At 37.6% G+C, this 26555-nt stretch overlaps 1 protein-coding gene across 3 annotated transcripts in view; it reads right to left on the bottom strand.

Annotated features, from left to right (window-relative positions):
- CTNND2 (catenin delta 2) overlaps positions 1-26555 on the bottom strand; it is a 655980-nt gene that overhangs the window by 31682 nt on the left and 597743 nt on the right. For all 3 annotated transcript variants that reach the window (XM_085302090.1, XM_085302091.1, XM_085302092.1), the window contains 2 exons: positions 5240-5450; positions 2117-2201 (listed from right to left, as the gene is read on the bottom strand). In XM_085302090.1, the coding sequence (XP_085158216.1) occupies positions 2117-2201; positions 5240-5450 (296 nt within the window). The remainder of the gene's footprint in view (positions 1-2116; positions 2202-5239; positions 5451-26555) is intronic.

The raw sequence follows: 26555 nt of genomic DNA, 5'->3' as shown, positions 1-26555 counted from the left end.
CTACCTGAACAGAGCCCTATGGGCTAGGCTGAACCTCCATCTCCAGAAACACTTTTATCTCTAGCTTAACTTGGTTTGCCACATTTCATTTTCTATTCCTTCTATTTCCCTTCTTTGTGGAATAGTTTTGCAGTTTTTCACGGTAAAAACCTGGGTAAGACCTTAAATTTCTATCTTTTCAAAATACATTCTTTGTATTTTTAGCTAGCACCTTGAAACAGAGTACATTGATTTGGCCGATGAAGTTAACCGAGCTGCTGCAGCTGCTGCTGCAGTTTTTGGCACTGAACGGCCCAGAAAAACAGGCGATGCCTGTCAGACACAGAGTGACACAATGAAAATTGTGCATGTTACTATTCTTTTAAAGCARTATCTTAGCTGAAGCAGACACCCTGAAATCTGCAGATTTTTAAGTTTGACCWTTTTTTTTTTTACACAACAGCTGATTTTGACAGTGTTAGAGGCTGTGTAATTTAGGTTTCACTACATAGGCATATTAATGTTATAGCCTTGGTTAGAGCTGAAGAGCTTACCCAGCCACGACAGGCACCAAGCTTGCAGGAAGCATTTGATATCCTACTTAGGGCAACTCCGCTAGCGGCAGCAGCTGGGGGACTAGTTCCTGACTCCTGCAATTACCTCCGCTTCACAGCCAGGAGTTTACTTGCGAGTGCTGCAAATAAGAAATTGGTACCTAGGCACTTCTTGGCTTTTAGTTCTCTCACATATGTGGCAAGTCATAAGGTGACTTACCACACTGGTCCTGAACTCTAGATGAACTTTCTGTCAGTGCAGTTTATATTCTGCCAGAGATGACAGATGATCACTATTGTACCTGCAGTAAATGTATTATTTTCTTTCTTCATTTATAGAAAGGATAATACCTCTAGTCTTGTCCTCTCTCCTTATCTACCCTACTGTAACCACGTAACTCTAAAATATACCACAGTTCAAACTATTTGATTACACTGTTCCCCAAATGGTAAAAGATAAGTGCTGCTGCTTCTTCTGTGATACCTGTCATTTGCCTGTGTTACAATACAAAATTGTGCCTCTCTGAACGCCACCAATTCTCTAAAAGTAATTGTACAGCTATTTTGGGACATATGAAGAAATTGCTGATGGCTATGCAATGGGATTTACCTGCACATCACAAAAAGGTTGTGCAAGAGTAGGATGCTGCAAAGTGCTGATCATATTATAGTGGCTGTACATTCACTCATTTTTAATGACCTAAGTATTTTAATGGGACAAAATAAAGACTGTACTGACCAAGTATACTTATATTACATAACTATCCGCATTACTGGTAAAAGGCACAGTTTTGTAATTTTCATATTGCAAAAGCATACTTTTCCCAACATTAGTGAAAAACAGACATCCAGCATAACAGTCAGCCTACTATTTTCAAATTTAATAAATATTATGACTTCATAAAGATTATTGTATGTCTTTCAACAAACATGAGCATTACGGTGACTATTTGAATGTTTGTGACCTCCGAACACACTCTTCATGCATGCAAGTACTGAGTACCCAAGTATGCCTAATATGTAAGAACATTACCAGGCTCCCTTTGGCAGCTAATAGGATGTTTTTTACATAGCACTATTTCACACACAATCAGCAAGGTTGGAAGGGATCTTTGGAGAACATCTAGTCCAACCTCCCAAGGATTTCCTGGTGCTGGTTCCACTGGGGCTTGAACCCAGGACCTTCAGCACATAAAGCAGATGTGATAACCATACCCAAAAGCCATACAGCATATAATTATATCATGATGGAGTAACCCCAGAAACTGCTTTTCCACTGCATGTATAGATAGCCAAAAGGTTGGAAATGAGTCAGACATTGCAAGAACCTCCAACCAGTACTTTCTTGTAAAAATTCATTTGAAAATCAAATTCACAACTCTTTTTTAACACTGCACATTTTTATCAGCTACTTTTATATTAAAAGTAGAAATGRGAGCAAAATCTTATTGCTCCAAGTATCCAAAATTTTAAACTCTAGGTGAATTTCCAGTTCATATTAATGTTTTGTCTGAAGTCTCTTAGCCCCTAAATTTGAGTAACCATGTAAAAAAAAGACAAATCTAGAAAAAATCAAGCCTTACCTTCTTGTAGAGACTTCTCAGGTCTCTGTACTGCCACATACTATTGAGGACCTGAGATGCTGCTTTCACCACTTTTGGCGAATGCCTGTTATATACATATATTAAAAAGAGAGAGAGAAAGTGAGAAAGAGACTGTTTAGCATAAGACTTCATTCAACCCAATTTTCAGATGCACTGCTATGGATTTAAACCCACAATTAAAGTTGTGTTATCAAAGCACTGTAAGATATTTTGTTTGGCATCTTGGAGATCAATAAGGTTTTAAGGAAGAATAATACACATTCTTTCTACATTACTAATTGTCCATTACAATTGATTCAGTGAGGAGCAATACGTATATTCCTCAGTACCCCGAGAACAAGGATTCATGCTGAGAACATGACAAGAGGAACAGGAGAGGCAGCAAAAGAAAATTGCTGAAAACCCAGCTGGTATAAAGTACATTATGAAGATGTCCTGGCTACAACTTTTGGCATAAGGGACAAGAATTTATAGCCAGTTTCTTTCTCTATACACTGCCAAACTTTAAGTCATGACAGAGTGCTCAAAGTATTAAATGCCTCTTACCAGTGGCCACCAGATGGGTGATGAGCACAATGTTTGCAGCTGCCAAGTAGTCAAGATGCAGAAATACAGCTGATTATACACAGATATCACAAATTTCATCTGGAATCCAAGTCTGGACTTGTATCTTGCACTAACCATTWCACATGAACAACGGCAATCATTCATGTTAAGAGACATACATAACTTCACATGAAGGCTTTTCAGGGAGCATTTTTCAGGGCGTTTCCCTTTTATCAGGGAGTTAGGTCCTGTTATATTTTGAGGCCTCTCTGCAAAGGGCCACAGGTACACTGACAGCAAAGCTGTAAGATAATGTTGATATCATTGATTCAGTTGACTCAGTTTGATTCAATTGATTCAGGTGATTCAATTAACTTACACAATATTCTCCTAGTAATTTATCTGGTACTTTTTTTCACCCAGAGTACAGCTGTGGGTGGGTAATTAGTGAATAAATAGGAATTTGTTGAACACTTTCAAGCATAATCGTTTGCATTATAYGCCCAGCTGTACTGGCTAGTGGGGTGCTGGTAGCACGGAGTAACCAGGAAGATACCGGTGCCAATCGCGCTGTGAGTCCTGAGGAGAAAAAGGAACCCTGAGAAGTCCGAGGTTTGGCCAATATGAGCTTAGGTACATCAGTTTTATCACATGGTCATATGGGGAAAGYGCTAAAGCCCTGGGCAAGCTCCAAAGGGCTAGCTGGGCCACTCTGATGGGCCTGCCCTTGATCGGCTTATGTCCTAGACTCCTAGGAGGATGCACAGCCAGGCCCCTATCCCGCACTTGCCGAAACAGATGCATCACTCCAGGCAAGTTAGATTTATATTTAAGGGTTCTATTTAATCAAACTGAGTATGCCAGGATTTCCTATCAGACCATTGACTAGCTATTTTGGTTTTTAAATAATGGATTTCCTATACGAAATCAAACCAAAGCGATGGTGCCAAATAGTAACATTTCTGAAAGGTGAAACAAAATTCTCTTTTAAGATGAGCATTTGTATCACTGTGAGTTGACAGATTTTTCTTGTTGTAGAACTGTGTAACCTSTAATAGCAATAATGCAGAACTATAACTCAAAGTACTTTAGAGGAGAGACAAGTATCATGATTTTGGAGGGAATTTTGGAACTGGATGGCTAAATACTGTCACTCAACATAGGCATCTCTTTCAAAGCTATCAGGTACAGTTAGACAGGGAATTAGACACTTTGATCCTCCTAAAATTGCACATGATACTTTTAATACAGTAGGCATTAATAATCTCTGTCAGATACTGTACAGGTAGACAGATGCATTATTCTGATCAAAGAAACATTCAGCTTAAGAGAAATTAATATGAAGCTGCTTCCAGAATCAGTACATCTGATCTAGTAAAAAAAAAAAAAAAAAAAAAAACAAATTTTAGATAGATTTAATTATAATAAAAAGTGCAAGTTAAGTACATTATCAGAGCATGCGAGCTCACACAAGTGGAATCACCTACTTTCTTACACAGTTACTTCTTACCTCTTACAGTGAGAATGTTTCAGTAACAAATTTGGTATGAAAAGAAAGAGTGACAACAGAGGAAAAGAAATGTGATTAAATTACACTGGCAACATGCTGATCACATAGGCCAGCCTAAGTTCTCACACCAAATGTAGGGTGCATAAATCTTTCCTTCAGGTTATGGCCTGGCTTTGTGGGGCTCTTCTAGAGCTCTAATGCTGCAGTAGGCTGTGTGCTGGCAGCTTCAAGGTGGTCGACCAGTGGGAGCTTTTGTGCACTACAGTGGAGCCTTTTTGGTTTCAACTGACCTAGTTGCATTGCACTACACTTCTGCAGGTAGACAAATATGAGAACCAGGCTATCTGTTTTAGGTAAAAGAAGGATAAAGAGTGAACTCTTTGTGCAGAGTGCGTATGCAGGAAAATGGACAATATGAAACCACAGCTGCTCTGAAAATGTCCCAATTGTGTCTAAGATTTTTGCGTGTTTTGGAGCCTCACAAAGTAGGCTGCAGATATTGTAATGCTCTCTCAGAAGCAAGATATTTGGAAAATTCTCGGATCCATTTTTTTTTTTACTACATCCCACACAATAGCATGTAGCAAGCCAGTGTCTGGGAAAGGGGGATAAAGAGGGATAGAGACTYTATGTTCTTCATGCTCCAAACAAGTGGAGCAGTAACATAACCTGTGTGAGATTCCTTCCTTTCACAGGATCTCTCCATCTGCATGTCACTCTTTCTGCAGAGTGGATACAAAAGCTCTAATACCTAATGTCTCCTACCTAAAGCTTATAAGGATCTTCTGGAAGTGCTTAGAGGTAGCAGCTATTGTAGATAATTACTCTTCCTTAAATTGCACATAACTGCTGGAAGTAGATCAGAAATAAACCACAGCAGAGACTTCTGCTATTGACATTGTCTGCTTCTTGCCACCTTTCACACTGGGTTTCTGATGGAACTAAATTATTCTATTCATGACTGCATGGAAGAGGCAAACACATTCAGAACTAATGATAACTACTGGAGAGGTTACAAAAGGTGCGAGGTGATTTGCGAAACRTACTTGTCTCCTTTACTCTTAGATATGCCAACCAGTTTCTCAATGCCGCCTGCGTCTCGTAAGGCCTTGGCATTCTCCATGTTTTTAGTGATGACTTCGTGCAGAGTGCAGCAAATGGCAGTAACGGTGTCATCAGACATGGCCTTGCTTGCCGAGCTGTTGCTGTTGTTAGTGCCTGGCAGTCGGTGGACCAGATCCCTCATAGCATACTTGCCTTTGTTGAAAGAAAATGAAGAGACAATTCAGAAGATACACTGAAAAAAAGGGTGATGGAGAAGTACAGGGAAAACATGCACACTCTACTAGCACCATTTTTATCACGTCATTTAATCTAATTGGCTACTGGTATTATTTTGTAGCAAGCCACATTTATACAATTACATGTTCAAGCACTTCACACATTAGGGAATCTGTTAGTACTTCCATATTACATCAGTTGGAGAACTCAGGTATGGGCTACATCATGTCTTTATGAGAATGAAACAATGACAGCAAAAGCCAGGTRTATGTATAAAGATAACCTGAATGAYATCACAACTTGCAGAGCTTGACACATCCTCATCTCCCACCACAGAACTCAGAGCTCAAGTTACTGTAAATAAAACGTGCACTGGTTGTTAAAAACACTACCACGCGTGTAAAGTCAACAAAATTGTTCTTGGTGGGGAAGTCTTCTCTGAAGGACCAGTTTTACYATGAGTGAGTAATTCTGTATTATGTGCAGTAATTTAAATGGTTTTCTTAGTGCTTCTCTGACTTTATTGCTTATTTAAAGCTCATAGATGCGATTGCACTTTTCAGCTCAGACTTAGTTGTATGCATGGTACTGACTAGAAGGAGAGCCTTTCTGATATTTAGTGGGAGTTACTCTATATAATACTAGCTGCCAGAACGCAAAATCTTCTAAAACAAAAGGAACAATGCATTTTTAAGATGGTCACATTGAACTGAAGATGTGAAAAAGAAATATTGTGGTTATTACATTTTTTCATGCTTAAATGAACGAAGAAATTTTTGAAAAGTTGCACCTGAAAGTAACGTAATACTTGTGAAAGTGACAGATGAGCAGTTTTGAGAATTTATTTGTATATACATATATATATATATATGTATATATACATATATAAATGTAGGGCAGGTTTGGCCCATGCAGCAGAACCTTCCAACTCTGCTATACGAGGAGCCTCACACCACTTATGGAGGGTCACTACTGTTGTAAAATGGCAGTAGTAGAAAAGTAGAAAAAAAAAAAAGTAGAAAAAAAAGTAGTAGAAAGTAGATCTTTCATCATGCTGAAGACAAGAACAGAGAGGAGAAGGGCCCAATGAAGTGGTTGCTGAGGTCAGTGAAATAATTCTGATTCACTCTCAGTGCAGCTGTACTAGGGATTTGCATAGAGCAATCATCATGAGAGTATATCATTCAGGAAGAGAAAGACAGGAAAGTTAAGAAAAATAAATATAATTAGTAACCTAATCTACATCCTATTTTATGAATGAAACATAATCAGGCATGATTATTATATATAATATGATAATATAATCAAAGACTTTTTTGATAGCATTTAGAAGTTCAGATAAATTAGTATATATGAGTACTTATTAAAAATTTTATTTTGCAAGTCATATATGCAGTTGTGTGTCCACATTTGAAAGAATAGATAAGAGGAAAACCACATTTTTAAACTATAAATGTTAAATTATTTTTACTTCTTATAATGTTGCTTGCTGTGGGCTTGCCRTATTTCTATAGCCAGTCATTTGGAATAGGACATTCATAGGACAAAGACAACTGAAAATCTCTGTACTAGGATATTAAACCTAAAGATTATCAAATTCATTCTGTGATCCAATGTGAGGTCTTAGGAATTACTCACTTTATATCATGCAAAAACATTTCTGATTATAAAAAACAAAACTTCACCAACAAAATGTGTGCAGTAGGATTTGAATCTTACTGGTGTGCTACAATTCAGATAGGACTTTTGTGTTCAAACATTTTTATTTCTTTGCACTTAATATTTGTTTAATCAGTTATTTGCATTATTATTTTTTTCAGCACTATGTTAATACCAGATGTAGTGGAGCATAATACATTTTTTTCAGAAAYTGTTTGTTTGAGCAAATTAAAATTTTTTCCCCTACAAACATACGAAACACCTTTCAAGAAGAGCCTGAAATGCTGTTACATTTGCACGTTTTCTCTGTGTAACATTAATAGTTGCTTATCACTTTCAGTGATTACAGTAATATGCAGTGTATACTAAATCAAGCTTTTCTATCCCCCCAATAATTTGTAGAATGCAATTTGTCGCAGCCTTTATTCTTCTAATGCAGCTTCAACCACTGGTCAYGAGTATAGACAAGTAAGTCAGCTCAGGAAGACTTTCTGCTTTACTCTTCACACTTATCCAAAAGAGACCAATATTCCTTCTTCTAGTACCCGACAATAGAAATTGCAACAGAGCATTGCACAATTTCAGTCTTCTGATGGAGCCACGTGATCATTCCTTTAGCAGCCAAAGACTATGTTCCTTTGCAGTGAGCACAAAAAGATGTGGATGGCTGCCCTGAGCAGGCTTCTCTTCTCACACTGCCCTGGTATTCCAGGCAACAATATTCATGTCCATGGACACACAAGCCTAGACGCAAAAGCGTCTTCTAATAAGAAGTAAAAGTTTGGGGGCTGTCATGAAAAGCTCGATAGAAAAACTAAAATAAATGCAATCACATGCGGTATAAGCGTTCTGGACATGTTAACACTCAGCAGTTCTAATATTTCTGCTGTGCACAYGCATAACTGACGCATGAGTAGATCAAATCAGTCTTAGACACTCCAACTCAACCTCCAAGCTAGGTTTTTTATATGTAAGATATAAGTCTAGGATAGTCCAGCATCCCTGTATTTTGAGTAGCTGTAGTAATTCCTGTTCAGTAATACCATTCAATTCTTAATTAGCTACACATTTAATCTAAATTACACTCTGAGTTTTCATGGTTTCTTGCTACATATTGCATCAAACTTGGCCTTTGGCTAGAAAGTGCCCCAAGACTCAGAGCGCACGTTTTGTAGATTAAAATCTTGCCAGGGTATTGTGGTGGTTGTACAAGCTCATTCCGAGTTTGGAGAATCCCCTCACGGCAACGTCCGTTTGGGCCACTGCTTACCTAGGGCTAAAACCTATTCACAGCTGCAACTGCTACCCTACTGTGTTTTTAGTATTTTGAATACGTTGTTAGCCATTTTAAAATATGCTTGTCATGAACAAAAACATTTCAGCCATAAAAACGTGTAGATTACTTTACTTTAATTCAAAGCATATGGCCACATATTGGAAAAGCAGTAAATTTTCTTTAATATGGAGTTAAGTAACATAAATTTAAAGTTAAGGCCTCTACTATATCCTATTGAAAACATTCCACAGTAGCTTGATTGCATTGCACGTTATGTTTTATACACCTATTGTTTTAGTTAATTAATACACTATTATATTACATTTATAGATGGAAATTTTTTCAGCTATCAGTGGAACCTCTGCTACTTCAATCACATTCCTGCTGCTTTGCAATAGGTGTGAAGGAGAGGAGAGTCAGGTTTTTTAGCATTAACAATATACAAAATCCTACTCTAGTTCAGAGTTGGGCAGATGACATCATGGCAAGCAGAGCTGCTCCTGCTACGTCAGACCAGCACAGCTGACAGCAAACGTCCTCCCTGGCTTGTGCATTAGTGCACGTTACTGTCCACCAAGAGGGTGCGTTTAGAAATCTTTCTTTCAGCATGAAGCACCACTTCTGAAAGCACACAGAAAGGTATAATAAAAACTCGTCCTATAATGTCAGCAAAGTTTCATCTATCATTACCAGTAGGAAGGCTGGGGACTTGAGTTTGCAGCACATACACTGCAGAAGCCTCACTGACCTGAAGAAGTAAGAACTCATGAGGGTCCTGGGAAGAGGGGATAACATGTGTGAGAACAATGCTAAAAATAAATGGCACTGTTAATTTTCATCAGGGTTCATACAAGGTTCATGCAGAACTGCTTTGATCTACAAATAAATTGATTTTTATTCGAGCAACATTACACATTATAAGACCCAAAACTGATTTGATATTTTTAAGAGGATTTACGTAATACGATTAAACATAACCATTGGCTTGACAAGGAAAAAATCATATTTATCTGCTAAATTTTATTCATAAAGGAAGAGGGACATTAAATACACATAATTTGGGGGTAATGTTATGGGAAAAGGGTTGTCTTATAGGTGTTTGGATTAGGATTTTCCTGACACGATAAATTTTGAAGTTATTTTTCTAAGATAAGACTTCCATCATTGCTTTATACAGAACGCAGGATGAGTCAGGCTAGCACTATACAATAAATCTTTGACTTTAAGATGATAATGTTTGCTTATTTAACATTTGAACAGTGCAGGTTTAACATCTTTTTCCTTGCATGATAAGGTTTCATTAACACACCTTAGTACATGTCTGTGTTACTTAATTCAGGAATTTTTTCCTTATAGCGCCAAACTGATAGATAGTTGTTCTAAGACAAATTTTGCCTTCAGAGCAAAACAGTAGAGCAAACTATTCTTCCAGTAGATTAACAAGAATAAAATCATCACAGATAAGTTTCCACTTCTGGAAATATTTCCCTATTGCTGCCTTGAGACAAATTCACTGCTGATGTAACCCCATTGACTTCATTTCCATTTTCACTCTTCCCTGAAAAATGACTTGCCACATTGCAGTTATTAAATAGTAGTGATAGGGTTCCTGGTTTGAGAGAACACAAGTAGTAAAATTAAGCTATTGGAAACACAAGAAACCTCAAGCAGATATTAATTCTGACCAAGCACGCTGTCTCAGATATAGATCTTGCTCTAATAAAAGAAATCCATCACTGATTTCTTTTTTTCTCACAGTTACCTATGAATTCATGTTTTGCAGCTAGGTAGGAACAAATAGCAAAATGTTACCCTATCTTACTGTAACGCTAGATATCCTATTCTAGAACTACTGGTACCTATATGTTACAATACATGTGAATTTTGTCCTACTGACTGCTTGTATATCTTGGTGCTAAAGTACATTTTATTTAAATTTACAAGCACACATGTTGTTCTGTTCATTTTCACTACCCTTGGTGTTTAAGATTATTCGACTTCAGTTTTCATAGCTTTTTAGGAAAGACTGTTATTGGGAGAGTTTTTATCATTGCTTTTGATCGTTATTTAATAAATGTGCTAAAACTGTCTACTTAATTCGTAGGGAAGAATTTTGATCATTAGAGTCAGTGCATTCAACTAATAGTCTAATAAATTTGAATGTATTCATTACATTAGAACAATGACAGAAATACCACTAGTGTATTTGAGAAACAGTCCATTGGTATATGATGCTTTCTCTTGCCAAGTACTCTTGGTACACAGAGTAAATGCCATTCATTATTGGCATTAGCACATCACCTGAAAGTGCTCCTCAGGTCAGTGTCACTGCTCCACGGAATACCTGCCACTGTCCTGAGAACCGGAAATCTTCTAATATAGAGTGAAACACAAGAAGGGGGCATCACAACCCAAATCCCATGTGACTTAAGAGGATAAAGGTTGTAGGTTTTCACGAGGAGATTTTCTCCTGCAAGTAGCTCTGGGTGGCCACAGCAACTACTGTGCCTGTGACTTTGGTCTCTATCCCTCTCGATAGAGTATAGTCTCTAGCATCATCAGCGGTGGCATATGTTGCATGTGAAGGAACTGTAAGTCTTAACTGTTTGTACACAGCCACTCTCTCTTCCCTCTGCCTAGTAACTCCTTGTTTGACCTGACTAAGCTGTTGACAGCAGATTCATGCAACTCAGAGAYAGCTGCTAAATCCACACAGTCCCATCAGTCAGCTAATGGTCTATGATGCTCCTAATCTAAAAATATCAGTTTCTTGGTCCTAAGACTACTACGCATGAAGTAGTATTGGATAGGGAAAGTGAAAAAAACTRTGAGCAGTGGGATTAAAAGTATAGCCACATTGTTTCTAGCAAATGGCAGAGAAATGAGGATTTTGGATCACAGTTTGCAATTGAGGCATGAAGGGTAAGCTAAAAATTATTTTCAGGCAAGTAGAGAACAATTCATGTGTTCAAACACAGGTAGGTAACACTGTTTCAGATGCCCTTTGACTTCTGTCCGCACAGACTTTAGTGGAGATCACATAGGACCTACGGAAGATTCACATTCTTCTGGAAGGGTGGCTAGAAACAAGGTGAAATACCACATGGTCTTTAATGTTTAATATTTACCGTTAGGCACCTGAATCCCACTCCCAGTATATGGCCAAAAATGGCTTTTATGTACCCAAGTCCTTTCTTCTTATGTCAGGGATATGCACAAATATTTGTAATCCCTGGCATTTTAGAGGACATGCACATGAAGGCGTTTCACTACATAGTTTATTAATGATAGCACAGTAATTATCCCTATTCCCCAAATTAGGCTAGTTCAATCATTTGCCAAGGGATGAGCAATGAAATAATTGCTATAGGATCATGCACTCATACTGGTTCAAGCGAGCACCTCCAGCACTTGCGGGCTGGAGCCACTGCTTTAGATGCTTCCCATTAAGCCTAGCCTGCTGATTAAATCGAAATAACAGGYGCTTTGAGCTAGAGAACGAGCTGAATTTCCTCTCCTTGCATGTTTATCTAAATGCATCTTAAAACTCTGTGAAGATAATCGTTGCAGAAGACAGCAAGAATAAAACACCTTCCACACGTACGCTCTGCTGTGCCCCCAGGAACACTTTGCTCACGACTGCTGCGACAGAACAAAAGACCAGGGGGAGGCCTTGCGTTTCCCTTTCCCCTCACAAGCTCCACATGCCGGATCCCTTGCCTTTTCACTTTTCCACCATTTCTGATGACAGGCATAACCATTTCAAGATATAAGGTTGGTATTCAGCATGGCCCATGACAAAGAGGAACAATACCCTCACTGATGCCATTGTATGCTACGTACCATTCGCTGGTTTTCTTATTAAAAAATCTTTTCATTAAGAATAAATTCAGTTATAGGTGGTAGAACAGATAAAGCCCTACAGGGAGTAGAACAGTTATCTTTGATAGTTTCAGAGAAGAAACCCTCAGATTTTCATAGAATGATGAAAGTATGTGAGCCACCAGTATCTGTGTTGGCAGTATCAATTGAGATTTGCTTGCATGAGAATCAAATATCTGAAAGAGTAACCAATACAGAAGGCTTTATTTCTTTAGAAGATTAAAAATGCTTGTCCTATCTTTTGCAAGAAAAGGATATGAGGGGAAGCAGGAATGACAAAGGGCACAGCTGTAACAAGGATCGCAGAGCAGTATGTATGGAAGCAAGTAGTACTGGACAAAGAGAAAAGCATTTAATACTTTCACCCTGAACATGCTATGGAAAATCACACTGCGGTGTGATACAATCACAGCTTTTCAGTAAATCGTTTTCTCTGATCCATGATCCTTGGCAGATTCTCTTTCCCTTAGCTATGTTTTAACCCAGCCACCTTCCTCCTGTTTCTCTGTTTCCTGAAACTTAACTTTTCCATTTCTTGTATTTCCTGCCTCCCCCTGGCTGATCATTTTTCTTGCTTTCGGCTTATTTTCTCAGGACTGCTCCCTGACTGCTCTATCATGTGACTAATATTTTTGCTGTCCCTTAACTGCATCCTCCCAACTCTTCTGTTCTTTATCACTGAACTTTCGTGCTCCTTTGCTGACTCATGCAGATCTGAGAGTTAGGTGTGCACCTCCAACTTGTTTGCCAAGCTCTTCCATTCCCTGCCTTGTCTACCAACCTTTTCCTCAGCTAGCAACTGCTTTTGCCACACTCCTGCATGGCCAGGCCCTTTGGAGGCTCCTGCTCTTTAAAATTTGAAAATGAAGGAAATTTTATTAGCTTACAAGATATATTTCAGAGTTGTAAAAACTGGCTTGTTTAAAACCTATTTTATCGCTTGTATTACTGTGTCGTCCCCTTTGCATATCTCAATTCCATGCTTGACTTATTCTTGAATAATACCTAAAACTTACTTCACTCTTCTCTCAAAAGAATGTTTTCATATTCTCCATTTCTCTTGCATAGCAAGATGGCAAATATTTAGGCCTCTTACTGATAGAGGCCATTTGTCTCATACTTTCTTGCCAGTTGGCTTAAATCTGGAGATTGAAGACCCTCCAGGGCTCTTCAGCTGACTACAAACCATCCACTAATTCAATCAGCATATCTGTCCTAATACAGGTCTTTAAAGGCTAGATTTGTGTCTACATTGTGCACGCAGAGGCATTCAGCTGGCTCCATCAGAGCTAATGCCAAAGCTAAAGTAGTATTTTGAGGTCTTGCCATAAGCCTCTTTCATCTGACTTATTAATCATCTAAATTGTCATCTTTTCATCCTCCAAATAACTCCTTTTTTCATTCACTTTGCACATATTTCTTGCCACATACACAAACTGGAAAAGGGATAGAAAGGAGTTGTAAGCCAACCTATTAACCCAAGTAGTCCAAATATACTTAATTAATCAGCTCCTTCTTTAAAGGCCAACAGATTTATTTCTCTTGTTTAGACTGCATGTCATCTTTCTTTTTATCTTTCCACTAGCCCAAGGCAAGAAAGATCCTGCAAAGGGAAGAGATTCTTCACTTTAACTGCTGCAGGCTAAGTGTTCTGATCACTTGAGCTGGTTTTATTCCCTTGCTATCCCCCTCCCTGCAGAGAATACAGCTTTTGGAAGGCTGAATTTAAAAAAATCTAGTCATTTAATTAAAACTATTGATCAATTTCTAAAGTGCTTTGAGGAGGAAAAATGCCATGTGACTGCTGAATGGAATTTTAGATTTATCTATATTATTTTCTGAAATAGAGTAATACTTTGCTAATAGTTTGATTCAAGGGACTTTAAATTAGACCATAATGAGGACTTAAGAATGTAATTTATTTTTGGAAAAATAAGGTCAAGGTTCAAGATCTATGTCCTAACCTGACACCCATTGAAACTACCAATGTCAGAGGGTATTAAATAGGCTACATAAAGACATAGTTTTTAAATTTTACTTTGATTTTTACTTTAATATTATCTGAAACTCATGAATGAATTTATCCCCATTGCATAGTCTGAAAGACAGATTATTTTTGCATGCTCTTATATGCAGTTGCAACAACATCACGGTGAAAGGTACAAAAATCCTTCTGTTCTTTAGAGATGTACATTAAGGTCCTAAGACAAATAACAACAAAATTAAAAATCTTCATTAATAGAATGTATCGTGAAGTTGAAAAGTGCATAGATAAAAATGCTCACTAAATATACATTTTGCTAAAATGATAGTGACTTCCAAAAGCAATTCTCCTAGGAAACAGCAAAACCATTCTAGGTAATACTGCAATGTCTATTTATTTCCTAATTGCTGTAATGTTCAAACACTTCCTCAGTCACAATGAAAATTTGACATGAAGGAGTTATACAATTACTCTGTGTATAGTAGCAAAATAACAATACTTAGCATACATATCAGTATTTCATACTGCTTTATTATGCAMAGCACATTAAAGTCATTTATATTTAATAAGAAAATCCTGGCTGGTACCTAAGCCCCAGTGAAATGTCAACAGAAAAAGTGTCAATGGTTTAAAAATACTTCTAAAAACTTCAAGAGCAATTTATCCATGAAAAGGTAAAACTATAATACATATTTGCTTTTATTCTGTAATTAGGAATTGCTAGCAAAGACCTCATGAAACCACAGTGTCCACCTATTGATTTCCTAATTCAGTAATGTAATTAAAACAGATCATACAAAGGACTGCATACTAATAAAGTTATAGGGACATTTATTAGCAATGGGGTCTCACATATGTGGAGAGGAATTTGGTTTTACTGGTATTTTTTAGAAGTTAATTTCATTTTTCAGATAATATATTGTTTTGACTTGGTATTATCTCTGTCCTTGAGAGGTTCCTTTGTGTTCTTTGCAATTGGAAAAGATTTGCAGATTGGAAAAGAGCAAATTATACTCTAATTTTATATGTTAATTCACCACCTGAAAAGCAACTATCATTTAAGGACTGAATACAGCACATAAGTAAGAAAGGATATGGCACAGAGTTAAAGTAAGCTTTGTGTTCCCATGGGAAGGGCAAAAAAGCATTCGGTAACTTTCCTTACTTAATGTGCAATCTAATATTTGTTTGGACTAGGGCATGATGTCTTTTTACATCTGTGTAAAAAACAGCCTCCATCCTCCTTAGCTGTACAGCCCATTATGAGCCATGTTTAAAGAAATCACAGCAGGTGAACCCTAGGCCTAGAACTACAGTTCTAGTAGAATGCAGCTCTGCTTTCGTTTCCTCAGAAGCTGGAGTCAGAGATCACAGGCTTACTGGGGCTGCACTGTTGCTGTTCTTTTGAAGGTAACAGCTTCAGATGGCACCTGCAGGCTAATAGCTGATCAACTCCTTTCTCCAGTGGCTCCAAAAGAAACCTTGCCTCCAGATATCCATTGGAACCTGCTCAGGGTCTACTGAGTTACTGCTCTTCTAAACTGAGTAATGGCTGCTCACCTTCGTGTGAGCAACACGCACGGGCAGCAGCCTCAGACTATGCCTCACTGAAATCCCTTGGGCCACCTCAGTGGGGACACAACTGCCTGCACAGCAAGAGCCAGAGATTTGCTCCTTCCAACCTGTGCATTCCTGGAGATCAGGCTGGACAGAGGAGACCTGCTTAAGGCAAAGGCCGCTACTCCTTATATCCTCCAGTTCATCCCTCACAGACCACAGTGACTTTGGGCTACTCTCTGCTATATCCAAAGAGAGAGGGAGCACTGTGCATGTCTTCCAAAACTAGTCCAGTCTCCTCTCTCTAGATTAGGGTAAAAGAAGACTCTGGCAAAGACCAGCCAGCTCCACAGCTCCACATACCTTATTCTAAAAGATCAAAGATCTCTGAAGACCTAGGGTAGAGTCAGAATGAAAATGTTATATTTACTCAGCAATCTCCCCACTTCCCTGCCCCATGGCTGAGTATAAGCTCCACTCTGCATATATATACACGCAGAGAAGTTTGAGAGCTAAAAAAGATTAAACAATAAAACTCAGAAAATACACAGCAGAAAAGTGAATGCTTTCAATCAAACAGATCAGGTGCGAGGTCAGACATAATGCAGACCTCCTAACCACCGGAGATTCAGAGGACAACATTCCCAAAGGTAAGCTATTTCTTGACACAGTGCGCCATTGCAAATGATAAATTAAAACTGCAGAATATAATGTTCCCTTTGTGAGAGTAGCTCTTTAACAGTGTCACCTTCAAAAATTTTGCACACAAATATATGGCTTTGCATATACTCACTCATGCTAATCTTGTGCATTTTCCTCTAATTAAAATCAGCTCTCTGATTATTTGCTAAAATAACCTGGTGTTATGAAATCCAAATAATGTATAAAACATATCACTTTAAGAGCACTTTGTGTAGCACACAGTCTAAGAGATCCTGTAACTTCTCTCCTAAGAGGAGTAACTAATGAAGCACTCTATTTTCCTCATTTGATCTTCCAAACAGCAAGTGAACCCTGAACACCGTTATGCATTACTGCCTTACACTGCAAAATCTGCAAACTAAGTCTAGGAGCTTTTTGCCTCTTTCTCTAGATTGCTTAGGAGAATTTCTAGAAGAGAAGGAAATTCAGAGCTTTTATCTTCAATAAAAAGCAAAGATAGTCACTGACTAACGGAGTCATTCAAATACTAATTAAATGACTAATGTCCCTATGTTAGGAAGATTAGGCCACCTCTGCTTTTGTTCCCAAAAGGGCTCAGTACCTAAAACAGAGGTGCACCTATCTATGCATGAATTAGATACCCAGCTTAGCTGTGCTGGACTGTAGACCTTGATACTCTGATAGCAAAAATGTTACAAAACTACACAAGTCATTCACTTACAGGAACAAAAATGAATAATCTTGTAATAGAAGAAAATCAACTGCCACAAGTATTTACTATTGCTAAGAAACCATATTTTTTTGGCATGATCTTTTTTCTTATAAAGTTGAGCAGGAGCAATGAGGTAAGGCTGTTCATTTTTCACTGTCTCAAGCAAACATTGGTTTTTACCGCATGACAAAACTAAAGATTTTGCTTCTGTTGGCCATAGAATTTCTGTGGCACGGCCAGTTCTCAGCTAATTTGACTGAGCAGAAACAACAAATACAATTTCCTCCCTACAAATCGCACTCGTTATAAAGTAGCTGAAGGGTGTGGATGGAGCTGATGCAACACACTAGCAAAGGCACTGCTCTCCCTTTTGTAATTAGGCTAAACAGTGTATTTAAATRGCATCACTAAACTTCATGGATCTTAAGTATCGTAGATACTCTTCTCACTCTTCTAGAAAAATGCCACTTAGATAAATGGATATTTTGTGAAAAGGTTGAAGGAAGGAGAAAGAATATGAATATTGGCATGATACCTGGCAACATCCCTGAAAAAAATACTTTCAGCTTTTGTGTGAAGTATGGTAACAGCAATATTGCGCAGCCATGCATTCCTTTAAACATGAAACCCTCATCTAATATAATCATCAAGGCAAAAATATTTGCAGTCATGTTGTATCAAATTTATAGCAGACACTATACTGAACAGACTATCCTTTAAAATCATTAATATAAAGCACATTCTCTAATTATGTATGATAGTCCGTAGAATACTTTTCAGTTTTCAGATTTATTGGCATGCATATGCTTATCTTAGAAAATGTTTGAAATATATCCTGAGTACATATTTATCTGAAACATTAAAAGTAAACATCCCTGAGAATATCTTGGAAGCTTACCGACTTCCAAGCTATGAAATCCTCTCCTGAAAACAAACTGATGTAGAAAAATGTGTCATTTCTGCTTCAGTTCYCTTTGTCCCACAATTATCTTTCCTTTCAATGACTGAGAAAATAATATTCTCCTTACAATTCATAGGAGTATTTGGCTTTAGATAACCAGACACATGTAAAATATTTACATTAGTATCAAGTCCGTTCCGTAATTGCACCTATAAAAATAAAATAGTTCAGGTTGGAAGGGATTTCTGCAGATCTTCTAGTCCAAATTCTTGCTCAAAGCAAATGCAAAAACAATCTAACACAAAGCATCACAATAGGTAACTATACAATGGCAAGTGAAGACTATTAATGTAATACGCATATTATACTTGATATAATGGACATAGTGCACTGTATAGGACATATATTCCTCTAGGTGCTGTTCTGCTAAATGGCTACTACTCCTACTGAAACATATATTTGAATATGGTGAATGTGTCACCTTATGTGTACACGTGTGCATTTAGTCTCTTCTCCTAGTTTAATTTTTAAACTGAATTTTGCCCTCATGAAGACTACAATGGACTAGACTCTTCTTGATGCGCGTATATTCTGGGAGAAGACTCAAACAAGTGAATGCAAGTGGAATGGTCAGCTAATTTAGGACAGAAAACATGTATTTATTTAGCACTTGAACAGGTTGACTAGAGAGGTTGTGGAGTCTCCTTCTCTGGAGATATTCAAAGCCTGCCTGGATGCAACCCTGTCTAATATGCTCTAGGTGACCCCGCTTGAACAGGGGGATTGGACTAGATGATCTTCAGAGGTCCCTTCCAACCTCAACCATTCTGTGAATTGAGGCCAACTGCTTGCTTTTTTATGCGTTGATAGAACTGGAATGGAAAGAGATGTCCTGTGTATTATACGTGATACACTCCCTCCCCCCCGCCTTACACACCACTATGGTATTTTTTACCTAACAATGGCAGGTGCCCTTAAAATCTACATTTTTTTCTTCAACAGTAACAGCTACTATATTAACATTTTAAATTAATCAGTGCTGTTAGCTRTTCCAAAAACCTATGTTATTTTCTTTTGCCATGGCAGTTGAGACTTCATGCTACTTTTCAAACGTTTTGCAATTTGGAAGAAAAATAGACATAACATGATGTCYCAGGAAGGAAAGATATATATCTAATATACCTATTTATAAGATAGCCAGGCTAAATAAATAGATAACTTGAGTTTTAAAGTACATATTAGAAAAAAAGGGTAAAGAAGGAGACAACATTTGATATTCCATAGGAATGTGGAAAGGGGTACGACCAAGTTAATCTCTGACTCTTAATCAATTTTCACCTCATTTTGAAGTTTGAACTAAAGGTGTTGTTCTTTTTCTTTCTCTTTCTACTCACTTCACTTTGCCTCAGCTTTGAAGTTTCTGTAAGCTCAGAACAGCTTATCAGAAAAGTCCCAGAGAATAAGAGATGCTTAAACAGGGCTCCGATTGAATGAGATGAATTTTAGTCTCCCTAGGAGCAGGTTGAGCTCCTCAGTATAAGGCATACACATATTCAAWCCCAAGGCAGAAGAATGGATTTAACTACACTGGATAATGCACAAAATCCCTCCTTAGAAGTCTCGTCTCGAAGGCTTTGCTCACGATGTGCTCTGGATCTTGGATTGTCAGTGACTCACCAGAGAGAATGAGAAATGCCCTCTTCTTTGGAGCTTAAATTAGACATTGCAGTACAGTATTGTACAACAGAGGATAACACCTTTAACTTCTGAAGAGTTAATACCTACAGAGAGCTTATACACACAGGCTTACCAACCTATTTGATTTGATCATATCCTAACGGCAGGTTGGTATTGCCTGGCTGAGGAATGCAACCTCTCTGTTTTGTTACTCTAATTTTCTAGTAAAGACATGAAGGAATTATCAAAACAGGCTTTTTTGTGGTAATATAATGGTGCAATAAGGCTATGGTAGTGGCTGCATTCCAACAAAATAARGCAATCTTCAGGGTGTGGGCTTATATCCAGGATGCAAGTGAAAAGGTTTACGAAGTAATGACCCAYTTTGACCCTCACAAGAGCTTTTTGCCACTCGGATCAGCTGCTCGTGAAAGTTGTTGAACTTGATTGTGTTTAACTAAAACTTGTCAATAAATGAAAATAGTAATTTTTTGCTCTTGCAGCTCATTTTAACTGGTAAGTCAGGCAGGGCTGCTGCACACAGACCTGCTGTGTCAACGGCAGGCTGGACGCAGGAATATCTTTTGCCACTGGCTGCCTTGGGGTTGGTTGCCATCATCAGCGGAGGGAATAATAATTTCCTAAACATGACAATGCCATCAACTGTGAACCTACATGTTCAGGCTGGGAAAATAATTTTACTGTTAGAAAAAGAAACCTTTTATTAAACAGTTTAATATTGATTTATTTCTATTGAATATACTTAGCGGAGTAAGGGCAATGCTTTCAAAGGCCCTAAGTGACTTAGCTGACATCCAACTCCCAATTTCATAATTGATGATTAGTCTCTTTACAGACTGTTTAGAGCCTATGTCATAACTGAAAATGGAAAAAAAATCATCATCCATCTAAAAATTTTATCTAGATACTATTAACAGGGTAAAAACATTCTACTTTCACTTTTCCTGCTCCCGCACTTACACTAATGCTTTATATTTACTTTATTTATATTTATATAAATATATATACATATATTATATTGTGTGTGTATATATATGAGGATTAAGTTAGGGAAACTCCATGGCAATTCATTATAGGGATATTTTGCAGATGATAAAGAGAGGTGAAGTTGAAGAAAATTACAATACAGAAGAAAAGAGAATGAAAAAGCCTCTGGACGTAAGAGCATTTGCTATTATATCTCCTACAATCACTGTTTTTTCCATGTATCAGCAATTATTTAAAATACCTCTTATAACTACATAACTGAATTAGATATCAAATCAGAGTAGAATCTATTAGTCTATATATTGAGATTAATTTAATAATAGGCACAACTACTGGACACCAGAGGAGAAATATAACCAGCTCCAAAGATGAAGTAAAAGAAATCCCATAATATTTCCCTTGAAAATTTGCAAGTACCGTGCCTTACTTAAAACACAACAATTTGAGCTATTATTATAATTTCCTTTCTTGTAATAGAAGCRATTATTTGGTGCTAAGTGCATTTAATGGCAATTATCCTGTGATGACCTTGCTTCCATAATATGAAAAAGATGATTTGACTGTGGTCCTCACACTAAAAATATGGTTATATTTGACCTGAAGTAACTTAAATATATGCAACAATGTCATTGAGGTTAAACACATTTAAAAGGTGTTTGACCACTTCTAATTTGGCAATTGCAGTGTTTACCCTGCCTGGCTTGAAATGTCCAGCATGTCAGTTTACCCACTTCTTATTCACTGAATATAGAATCCTTAGAGCCAAACTGGTGAGATATGGACAAGTGGATGGTATGGGGTATGGAAAGTTGGCTGGACTACTGGACTCAAAGAGTGGTGATCAGCAATGCAACTCACAGCTGGTTACTAATGGTGTYCCACAGGTGTTCATACCTAGGGCAATACTGTTTAACATCTTCATTAACATCATGGATGACAGGATAGACCACATTTTCAGAAAGCCTGTGGACAACATCGTACTAGGGGAGGGCAGTCAGTATGCTTGAAGACAGGGATGCTAGCCAGAGGCACCTTGAAAGCCTGGAGAAAATGGCTAATAGGAACTTCAACAAAGGCAAAGTCCTACATCTGGGACAGAATAACCCTGTGCACTAGTACAGTCTGTGAGACAACGAGTTAAAAAGTAGGTTTGCAGAAAAACACATGGGGGTGCCAACAGACAAGCTGAACATGAGTCCACAGTGTGCCCTTGCAGGGCCAGCTGCATCCTGGGTTGTATTAGCAAGAGAACTAACTAGAGAAATGATTCTCCCTCTCTATTCACACTCAATAGACTGCATCTACAGCACTATTTCCAGTCTGGGGACTCTCCAGTACAAGAAAGACATTGCAATATTGCAGTGAGTCCAGTGGAGGGCCACATAGACAGGGGGCTGGAGCATATGGCATACAAGACTGGCTTTGCTGGTCCTTGAGACAAGAAGGTTAAGGAGAAATCTTATTGTCTACAGTTGCCTAATGGGATGGTGTAAAGAAAACAGAGGTGGATCTTGGAAGAGCACAGTCAAAAGATGAGAGGCAACAGACACAAGTTGGAACACAGGAAATTCTGATTATATAAAAGGAAGAAAATTTTTACAAAGAGGGTGGTAAAACACTGTAACAGATTGTCCAGAGAAGTTGTAAAATCCCATTCTTGGAGATATTTAAAGCTCAACTGGACAAGGTCCTGAGCAACTTGCTCTTACTGGACCTCTTTTGAATAGGAGGTTGGACTAGATGACCTCCAGCAGCTCCTTCCAARCCCACAGGATTCTGTAAGACCGAATTCTGTCCTTTGTTGCACTGGTGCACTGAAGCCTTTCCTACAAAGTGAGAATGTGGATTTGTTTTTTAAATGTATTTCCTTAATTTACCTGGATTACTTATTTATCTACGCTCACACGGATTAAGAGGAGGTAAACTGGTACAAGACTATGGATCTTACATGGATTTAAGACTGTTTTCACAACTTTTTCAGCCAGTTTAATTACACTAGTTTAAAAYACTTTTCCTTAATTTGTTTGGTGAATTGCAACTGAGAGCAAAACCTGCTTACTCCATCATTTCAGCTAGCACCCACACAAATTTCATGGTACACGTATCCCAGACTGCTGGCAAATATTTAGTAGTTCAGACTGCTGATTAAGACAAGCAACTTTTGATTTTTACTGCCTGCTAATATTGGTCTGCCCTTCACAGTCACTGCGGTTTATATAACACCAGTAACAAGGCAGATTTTATTTCCATTTCTTTCTGTAGGGCTGGGCTCCACATCCTCCGGAAGATTCTGAAAATGGTCTCTTTGGAGGTGGTTCTGTGGTAAGTTTGTTCAAAATCTTCATTTTGAAATACAGGAGGGATCATATATGAAATATTCACTTGATTTCKTTTAAAAAAGAAAATGTCTTCTTTAAACTTTTAAAGTTCTGTATTTTTTTTTGTCTCAACCTGATCTTTCAATCTGCACTACCCATATTATATTTCTACTCAGAAAGTAGGGGTTTAAACAGTAATGTATACAAATGCTTTCTTAGATCAATTGCTAAAGTCTGATCTTTTATTATGAAGTATTATTATACATTACATCATTATTAAATATGTTTTTCATCTTTGCACAATCTCTTGCATCTTGCAGCCACAAGAGGAAGCAAATGGAAAATGAAAAAAATAATAATATTGAAGATTTTATCAGTAATTCCAAATTTCAAATACTTTCATAGAGGCGCTATGGAGAGATCAATCGGGCTTTGAAGCTAATTCTAAGGGTTCTATGGCCTTTCTTAGGAGGAAAACTAAATTTCTGTATTTTTGTTTAATTGACCCCCTTGAGATATTAAGTACCAGAATCACTGTCTCACCTTATGGAATTATAACATAGCCTCTCAGCAAACTGCTCATTTTCTCACTTATCTCAGATGATTATAATTTGTTATTCTTTTAATATTTTGTAACTGTGTACTACAGAACTACTGCTGTTCAATTCCAAGGAATCATAAGCATGAAACAACAGATTTGGAATATTTTTTTAACTGCTTATAAAGTATGGGTGCAAATGGACTTAGTCTGAGACCTATTCAACTAGCATCCAGCAGAAGGACCCCTACATATGAGCAGAAAGCTAACAGMTAATGACAGTGCTTCTAGTCAGTCCACCCATAGCAGGTTTAGAGACATTACACACCCATAAAGGTAAAATATTCATGAAGAAGTGCAAGAATTAATTTGTAAATGTAGCATCAAGAGGCCAGAATTCTGTCTTCTGTAATGAAAAGGATATTTGAAGTTTTAATAACACTACCTGAAACAAGAGCCTTTAACAATAAAAAAAAACTTAATAAATCATGGAAACATCTAGTGTATAACTTAGCTCTTACAGGTAAGCAAATATTACATCAAAGTATTTCATGAAGAACAATTATTCTGTAAACTATACACAGACATCTGAAAATGCTACGCAGAAACCCAGCAGTAGGAGATTGAAGGCTCTTTCCACAACTGCCAAAGACTAAACTAATACCATCATCTCCAGTATTTTGGGACAGAATACATACAGCCCATCCGGGAAATGCAATCACCCTCTTGGTACAACAAGGCAACTCCTGACTATTCGTGATGTTGTGTAACCACCTAATGATCAGGAACTGAAAGAAAAGAAAACCCTCCTTTCAATTTAACTGTATAGAGATGTGATTACAGCACCAGCTGTGAGAATCCAGCTGTCTGCATATCCTGGGGAAATGAAACATTTTATGGTGCAAATATTTATCTACTGGATGATAAACATTTTTGTTTCATACCCAGACATTTTAGTTCTGTGTTAGCCTATAATACGTCAGCCTAGTCATCCTGTGTAGAGCGCACAAATTTTTTAGGTCCCTACTATTTGAGTTTTCTCCCAGTGTGATGTTTGCAAAAGCTATTGGGTTTTCTCCTGAATGTTCTTCCTTTTTAGGCCACCTCCACTCTGAAAAATTTCACGAGACAAGTGTGGGGCACTGAAGTAAAAGTCTGAACATCTCTCAAGAACCACCTGTGAAGGGAAGGAACCTGCGTGCAGCCACTTCACCTGTCAGCATCTGACTCAGGAGCTAGGAGTGTAAGAGGTTTTGTGAGAGCAACTGCATCAGCTTAGAGGATGCCAGGATGAAGAAGCATATGGAAAATTAACATCAATATGACAGGGAGCAATCTCTGGACAGTAGAAACAAATTTAAGCAACGTATGTTCTTCCATTTTGTGGCTCTTTCTGTTTCTACACGCAACATCCTTTGCAACTGCAGTGCCCCAGCCCTTTTCCTAAGGTCTTCACATTACAGGTAAAGGAGTTGTTACTTCTCTCTACCAAACAATACTTCACTTGCTTTGGTCTACTGTCTTTCAGTGACATAYGTCATGGACAGGACTTCTAGTTTCTTTAAAGTGTTTTTAGAAAAAAATGCCATATATTTCTATTGTTTGAAAAATACTTAAATTGATAAGGATTTCAGGAAAAAAGCTATTTTACATCTTAGAATAAAATTATCTCATTGTTCTATGAATTGAAGCTGATAACAGGCTGGAAACATCTGTTCTGACACTCTTATCTGTTAATGTGAAGTTGTCACAAAACTTAGATTTTCAAAACCCCTTTGCAGATTTAAGATAATTCCTCATAGATTAAAAGTGCTTTTAAAATTACTTTGCCAGATTGTGAAATTTGCATTTCTCCCTTTATGTTTTATGCAATTTTCAATTGAATCATATGTACTTTGTAAGATCAGAACTCTGAATTATGAAAAGATAGGTAGCACTTCTCAGAAAGACTACATAGAGAAATAGAGATGAAAATGAATACTGAATTGTTTGAAATGTCAGTCTTCTGAGGTGAGAAAATGGATACACTTACTGTTTAATTGCTTTATACCTTATGCAGGAGAACTGGACCAAATGGAAATTGTTTATCTCAAACATATTGTAAGGTGTAGACTGGGGTACTTTCTTATGTGTGAAATGCACACCAACAAAGTAAAAAGGCACATCAGTTGTCTACTTGGGTTTATTTTTATTTTATTTTTTTTTTTTTTGGCAATTGCACCAAATATAGGCTTTCTTGAGCAACATGCAGAAGATCCTGCAAATTTTATGATTTGCACTGAGAATTTCATCTTAAGTAAAGGTAAATATGAACACAGACTTATAAAACCTATTAGACACATTATCAGGCATCATTTAATTATACCAGTGCTGCTTAGAAAAGCTGTCATGGTGCAATACTGAAGATGATTCTCTCAAGACTTTGGTTGCAGGCATTTTTTGGAAAAGGTTATTTCACAATCAGGAATAACTGACTTGGAGACTTTACGGCTTTAAGGATTCCAGCTTATTTTATGGCAAAGAAATGCCAACTGTGTGCTTCTCAGACTATGGAATTACAATGAAAAACAAGTTTGTGAAAAGAGCATTCTCTGGTGTCCTAGATCTGAGCCTGTACTCAGTTATTTCTGTTGTCTTGAGTKGCAATGAAAAATTGTGGTCCCTTTTTACTAAGCGACCTTGCAGAGTCTTCTGAGCTAACTGAAGGGGTGCAAGACTACTTTTTATGCATTATGAAAAGAATTTCTTGCCTATCCTTAGTTACCTAAAAGTTAGCCATCTAGTCTCCAGCTTCTCTAGGTTTCATCTCATCCTAAGCATTAAAACTTTAGATGACACAGGTAAGTGCGATGAATGAGATGAACTCACCATTAGAGGTGTCATTCTCTCTCTGCTGTCTAGAGAGG

This window comes from Rhea americana, unplaced genomic scaffold, assembly GCF_003343005.1.
Source record: "Rhea americana isolate MKP2758 unplaced genomic scaffold, rheAme1 scaffold_185, whole genome shotgun sequence".
NCBI lineage: Eukaryota > Metazoa > Chordata > Aves > Rheiformes > Rheidae > Rhea > Rhea americana.
Note: the sequence above shows the minus strand (reverse complement) of the source record. Positions and strands in the feature narration are given on the sequence as shown.